General features: G+C 43.2%; 1 protein-coding gene across 1 annotated transcript in view; it reads right to left on the reverse strand.

Annotated features, from left to right (window-relative positions):
- LOC138019596 (hyaluronidase-1-like) overlaps window positions 1–7500 on the reverse strand; it is a 16630-nt gene that overhangs the window by 3558 nt on the left and 5572 nt on the right. Inside the window, exon 3 of the mRNA XM_068866485.1 lies at window positions 1–116. This exon is cut by the window's left edge and continues 320 nt beyond it. Within this exon, the coding sequence (XP_068722586.1) occupies window positions 1–116 (116 nt within the window). The remainder of the gene's footprint in view (window positions 117–7500) is intronic.

Genomic DNA, 7500 nt, shown 5'->3' on the forward strand with positions numbered 1-7500 from the left:
CAGTTCCTTCCATGAATTGTCGGGCTGCTGCTTCAAACTCTATCCTGGCTATAACCTCAGTTAACGCATCTGGCAAGGAAGGGTATTTCGCCTTGACCAACTCAACAGACTTTGTTCTGCAAGTGCAAATATGTAATCAATCCAAGTTCTAGTTTCAAATATATATTGCGTTTTCACTGAACCTTGTAAAACAGACCAAAATATGCCCTTTAGTAAACAAGACTACTGGTACTAAATTTATCTATAGTATTCATACATAGGGAAGATATCTGTTTACAAACATTGCTTTTGTTATTCAAATTTGCCAACCACAGGAAAAAAAAAGAACCTTTGCCAATGAGGCATTGCTTGGCACATCAATGACAATAGGTGACGTCAACGATATCTTCCCTATAGCTCAATATCATCCCCGTATCTTGACCAGAAACAAAGATAACAATAGCGAATTACTGCCAGGATCACCCTAGTGTCACTACGTTTAATTAATTCCTATTATTTTATTTGAGTGACAATTTACGCCATCCCCTAATGCAATACGTTTTAAGGGGTTCTTTATATAAAAACAATACAAGTTAATTTGTCTTGGGACGGTACTATGCTTCAGTGAACTGGATATCTATTGCTTAAAGGCAAATAATTGCCTCCCCTCCCCCCTTCCCCACAATGAACTGTATTATAGGATTCGCGAAAATAGCCAATGATGTACTTCTCACAGCTTGAATTATTTTATTTTCATACATCATCCAGGAAGAGGCCAAACAGATGTATTTCCGGCGGTCGTTTCTCTGCCCCGAAAAATAGCGTCTGCGAAATCGAACTGCACAACGATTTCTGTGACGTAACTACCTTTTTTCTTTTTGGCCAATCACGTTGCATATCACGTTGCATGAAACAACAGAGTCGGGTGATCTCCGTGCAATTCGTGTAATCGTTTTGAAACGAACATCTATGAGTGAAACGCTACAGAATTAAGATTCTCTGCGGAGGCGAATGTTGCATTCTTTGACGGATAAAATATTTGGTTGCAAAGGAGAAGATAAATGTATTTGGTACGGGTGTTTTGGGCATTTCCTCTTTGATAGTTCGAGCCGATTTATGTGGGCTATCTGCCGCACGAAATGCTATTATCAACTGATACGATACAAGAATGCCGTTCGAGCTTGAGGAATAAAAAAAAGACAGTTTGACGGTTACATTACTCGAGTTAAGAGATCGGCTTAAGATAAAGCAGCGCACTGGAGGCGAAGAAATGTCTGAGTTTTGGTGACGCTTGCTCGAATGTTTCTCCGTAGTAAAACTCTCCAAAAAAGCAACCAGTAAAATCGCCCCGAGCGCCGTTGTAAGCCCCGGAATATGTATAAGCCCGATTGCACTGGGGATTCTCAGCCCTTCACCGATCCTAACGTTTGTTTTTGCCCCATCAAGACCACAGTGGGAGCTTAATGTATAAATATCGAATTCAACACCGTGTATATCACAATAAAACTTGACTTGACTTGACTTGAACACCGCTTCCTAAAGCGGAAACTCAAGCACTAACTCAAGTTGAAGTTGAAGTTGATCGGTGTTCGCGCGTCTGATCAGGCCGTATGATCGGAGTGCCTTTAAAGTCTCGCTGGTAGCTTCATTCAATCTCAATGTTAATGAAAGTCACCTTCGTGCATTTAAAAGACATGAAGAAACTGGCCATCGTTTTTGTTTTGTAAAGGCTTCGTTATAGTTCTTGATTAATTGATCTTCAAAGTTGAGTCAAATTTAAGCCTTGAGATAGAGGAAATGCCATGGAGGAATGTTAGTTCGCACTCTGATCCAAATGATATGTGGCAAGAATGGAAAAACCTGTTTGTCAACTGCATGGACAAACACACGCCTCTAAAATCAAAAAGAATTCATAACAAGAGGTCTCCGTGGACAACGAGTGAATTATTGCTCAGAATGCGCAGAAGAGATGTTCTTAAAAAGAAAGCGATCTCTACAAATGATCATGCCATGTGGCAGCAATTTAAACGGGCTAGGAACCAGGTGAATAATGCAACTAAACTTGCTAAAAAACGATATTTTTCTGAAAACTTGGAAACTAGCAAAGGCAATCCACGTAAAACTTGGGGTCTTATTAACGAGCTTAGCTCACGGAATAGTTGTAAGTCGTCCAATATTTTGGAAATCCAAGCCAATAATAGAACGATAAATAACGCCGATGATATGGCGGAAGCTTTCAATGTACACCTCACTAACATTGCGAAAATGCTAGCTCGTGATATTCCGGTTGGAGACGTTGACGCTGAATCATTCTTGTCGCCCTCTGATAATTCGTTTTCTCTAAAAACTCCGAGTATCGACATTTTTCTAGACCTGTTGAAAAAAATCGATGAAAAGAAAGCCACTGGCCTTGACAAGATCCCTAGTAAGTTGTTAAAAATGGCAGCTAGTATTGTTGCACCCTCACTAACAGACGTATTTATGAAATCAATCCTCACGGGAATCTATCCAACTGAATGGATGATCGGCTTGATGATCGGCTTTCTTGGTCAAATCATGTAGACGAAATATGCAGGAAAGTTTCCAGGCTCAGCTATAAGGAGCCTTAAAACGAATACGGCACTTTATCTCAGCTTCAAATTTATAACTCTTTAATATTACCGCATTTTGATTATTGCAGTCCTGTCTGGGACTGCTTAAGTGGCCAGTCAAGTGATAAGCTGCAAAAAATACAAAATCGCGCAGCTAGGGTAGTTACTATAATTACCCTTTGATACGAGCTCCAACCTCCTTCTCGATACTCTTAAGTGGGAGAGGCTGTCTCTTCGACGTAAAAAACAGATAGCACTAATTATGTATAAAACAATGCACGATCTTGCCCCGAATATAACTTGAGAAACTTAGAAGGTAAACTTACTCTACCCAAGCCAACTACTAATTATTTGAAAGGAAGTCTCTGTTATAGCGGGGCCTGTTTGTGGAACAATTTGCCCCAATACTTAAGAAATGCTGACTCTATTGAGCAGTTCAAACGCACAATGAAGAAAGTATCTGACCTATCGGATTCCCACACGGCAATCATGTAAAACAGTTGTAAAGCGTTTTTTTTTTTACTTTTTTTTAGCTTAACTGATGATTTTCCGTGTTTAAATAAAGTTGACTTACTAAGGTTACTCGATATAGAGCGCCAGGAGCGTTCGATCGGGTGAACCGAAAATCCCTCAGAATTCGAATCCGATCAAGCAGATTGTGGTTTTAGTACAAGCACATGAAAGTCTTGCAACACACAAGAAATGAGCGAAATCTATTTTCAAACCAGATCCACCGGTCGGGACCGCTTTTACGGAGACAGCCTCTTAACTTTTTAATACCGAAAATCTCACAACCTTTTTGAATCGCATCCTCCATATTGCCCGCCATTAATCTGACTTGTGTTTACGTGGACAACGCGCGGGTATTTTGCGTGTTCCATGCGTGTTGGTTCTGGAGACTTATGAGCCTAACTCTGATTGGCTAAGAATTTTACGTCATAGAAATTGTTTAGCAGGTCGAGTTCGCAGACGCTGTTTTTCGGGAGAGAGAAACGACCGCCGGAAATACGTGTGCGTTCGCAGGCTAGCCAAGCACAGCAATGAGGTTATTAATAATTATTAAATTCTCAACCTCGGATAATGCATTTCGCGTGCTCTGATTGGTTCACTCAATCCCGGTTATCACCTCATATACCTTGGTTTGACCTTATATGATAAATGATTGCGTTAAGCGTTGCTAAACTAAAAATGTTTCCGCTGGAAAGCGAGATTTCTCTTTGAATAAAGCCAAAAAGGAAAAAAAAACTTTTTTGCTGAAAGTTTGGATCCATTCCAACGTTTAGAAGTACGCAAGAAGGCAAGAAGTGTTTTTGTGATGAGCCTGCGTCTATCTGACCACAAGGTATTACACAATATCGCATCAGCTCTCATCAAGTTTTTTCGATTTCGCTCGGATTTGCTCCCTCTTTTCGCTTGTATTTCGTACTTCCACCTTTTTGGAGTTCTAGGAATTTAATAAAATAATTATTCCATTCGCGCTTGTTGGATATGAGACTGGTTATAGCCAACTCGGCGCTACGCGCCTCGTTGGCTATTTACCATCTCATATCCAACGCGCGCTCATGGAATAATTGTTAAATATCATGAGATTACGACATCACATAACTTAGGTTTCATGTTCATGTCTCCACGTGGTCGGATAGCCTTGTTTACGCTAAGTCGTCCTTCAAGTTCTCTTTGAATCTCTCGCTAAATTTATCCTCCTTTTCTCCAAATCCTCACTCAGTCCGTCGCCGCAACAAGCATTATTAACTATGAAGGCATCCACTCGCTCCACAGGCAACAACCAGCGACATCTCAGCACAGATTTCGAGTGGGAAACACTGCCTTCGATGGACATAATTTTTTTGCTTTCGCACGCGTTCAAAGAGTCGCAACCCACAGCCATCGCCGGAAAAGATCGTAGAGAAAGAAAATCAGGGGCCCGTTTCTCGAAAGTCCCGAAAACTTTTCGGGCCCGAAAAGCCATTTGTGAAACTGCGTGTACTCGTCAACACAACCGACATGACTGTCTCTGTAACGACTGACCGAGTCTCAAAACTTCTTTATTCACGTTGTGCATCTCTGCTTTCAGCTAAGCACATCTCACGCCACGAATTACAGTCTCTGCTCGGAGTCATATCTTTTGTCACCGCCTGTGTCCCCCCTGCACGCGTTTTTATGTCGTCCCTCCTTTACACTCTTCGATTACATCGGCCGGCGAAATTCTGCCCACTTTTTACTCTTAATCACTCAGATCTCCGATGGTGGTGCCACTTCCTGCCGCACTATAATGGCGTTTCTATCATCAAGACTTCACAGTGGCTTGACGATCGCTTGTTCCTGTCGAAGGGGATCTTTCAACGGGCAGTACTTTTACACCCCTTTTCCCAGCTCTATTCTTCGCAAGTTCGGGCATGAAATTAACCTCTTGAAACTGTTAACGTATCTATCATGGTCGCGCTTTTGAGCGCTTTTAAGAGCTTAAAAGCCCTGGAGTACCCCTCTTCACTGCCAGCGCAGTATTTTGCAAGGCGACAATGAGAACAGCGTTTCTGCAATCAATTCCGGTCGTTCACGCGTCCCTGGCATGCTTCTCTGTTTACGAAAAATTTGGTTTCTCGCCGCTCGTCATGACATTGACACCTTTGCTCGTCACATCGCTGGACTGGATAACTCCATCGCTGATCACCTCAGCCGTTAGCATTTGTTCCCCGTACACCACATCCGGTTCTCCGCATTAACCGCTGACATCCATCGTACAGGTTTTCTGTTTCCCTCAACTGTTCGAATTCGAAATTGATTGTTAATTTGGAATTTTCTCTCCCGCCTCAGGCCTTGGTACTCACGTCACAGACCCGTCACTGGCCACGCTGCATTTCCAGCTTCAGCAACTTGTTTCACAGTTTCAACACCAGGCTTACGCTCCAGGAACCAGGCGCAACCTACGCTCTCAGTAGTCTTTTTTCTCCCGGTTCTGCGAAGCTTTCTCCTCTCCTTAGTTCCTCTCCCGGCATCGCCCTCGACTATCTCCGCAAACGCGGTTTCCTTATCCTAGCGGAAATCTTCATACCAATACATTCTGGTTCTTCTAAACGCCGTCCGTTTGTTACACCTATATCATGGTCTCCACCGACTCCTTTACTTGTTTCGATGTTTCGCTAACCAAGAAAGGTCTCAAAAGCGTTTTGGGCACCGCAGCTTGTCAGAAACACCCCATCACGCCTGCTATTTTGGTCACTATACACCATTTCTAGGCCTTGGACGCAACCTTACCATCTCACTCCTTGACATGGACCCTTTTCACGGTGGCTTTCTTTTCATTTTTGCGCAACTCAAACTTGGTCTCGCCAACGATTTCTACTTTTGACAAAGAAAGCCACCTCACTCGGAATGATGTTAAGTTCACGGCTTCCGGTTGTTTCCCCCACATAAAATGGTCGAAGACCCGCCAACATAAGGAAGGAAACCACATTGTTCCCCTGCCCAGCATCCTATACTCCTCACTCTGTCCGGTCGCCGCCATTTGTCATTACTTTCGGTTGGTACCTGCGACTCCCGATGCTTCTTTTTTTTCCCTTCCTACAGCCACAAGGCTTATTCCAGTAACCGCGTCCTTCTTCACTGCAAGAATAAAGCGCCTTGAAGGTAAACTTGGCCTCCCTCCAGCGAATTATTCTCCTCACAGTTTCAGACGCGGCAGCGCAACTTACGCTTTCCACGCCGGGGTTCCAGAACACTTACTGCAATTGCATGGCGATTGGCGTTCTGACGCTTACAAGCATTACCTGACACTTCCGCTCAGTACACGCTCAGCGGTAGCTGACATTATGGCCGGGGGCCTTTATCAACAACACCGCTAGATTTACCTAAGTATCATTATGTATCGATTGGTTGGTTCAATTTATATTATCAAGATACTTGAGTTACCACTTTTCCATCCTCTTTTTTTCCTCCTGATCTGCAAGTTTGGGCCAATTTCCTTCACTCTTCCTTTTGGGGCGTTATTTCGACATCGTTGTCATCAACAAATAGATGTTTAGCCCAAACGTGTCTCTGTCTCATTCCTTGTTTTAGTGTCGCAAGTTAATAATTTAATTAAAGTTAATAATTTTGATTGCATCAAAGAGGTAGGTTAGTTAATAACACGAGATTACGTCATCGTATTTAGGGTTCATGTTCATGTGACTCTCCACGCGGTCGCCTAGTATATAGCCTTGTTTGCGCTAAGTCGTCCTTCAAGTTCGCTTTCCCTCCCTCCCTCCCAGGGGCGTGGTTTCATCATCGTTGTAATCAATAAATAGATGTTTGGCCCAAACGTGTCTCCGTCTCATTCCTTGTTTTAGTATCGCGGGTAAGTAATTTGAAATTTTGATTGTATTAAACCTACTTCTGGCGCAAAAGCACAACTGGCTGAAATTGGTGCAAGGTCACAGTACTTTGACAGGGGGTGTGATATGATTTTATCCAAGCCAGAAAGTCAGGAATTTACGGGTTGGTAGCAGACGATCTGTCATGACCACCGGAATGCCTGCCCACTTCTTCAAAAACTCATAATACAATTCAGCGGCAACTACTATGAAAATATGTTCCCCGCTAGAAGAGATCTTTTTTTCTTTTGCGTTCTCTGGGCTGACAAGTACGGGAAAAAAGCCCTCCGCCATGGGTCGAAACTCACTGTGTTGAAAATGCCCGGCGGTTACTTGGCAACTGAATCCTCACGTGATACTTAATTAACAACAGTGGAATTACTTTAAAGGAATGCGTAGGACACAGCAGGCTCAATTCACAGTCAGCAAACATACATGTATCATGGGGCATGAGGTATGAAGAATCCCGTCCAAGGTTGTGGATGGTGGTTGCATCAAAGTGAGGTTCGACCCATGGCAGAGGTCTCTTTTCCGGTACTCGACAGCCCAGCGAACGCAAAAGAAAAGAGACCTCCTGTAGC

This window comes from Montipora capricornis, chromosome 1, assembly GCF_036669925.1.
Source record: "Montipora capricornis isolate CH-2021 chromosome 1, ASM3666992v2, whole genome shotgun sequence".
Lineage (NCBI taxonomy): Eukaryota > Metazoa > Cnidaria > Anthozoa > Scleractinia > Acroporidae > Montipora > Montipora capricornis.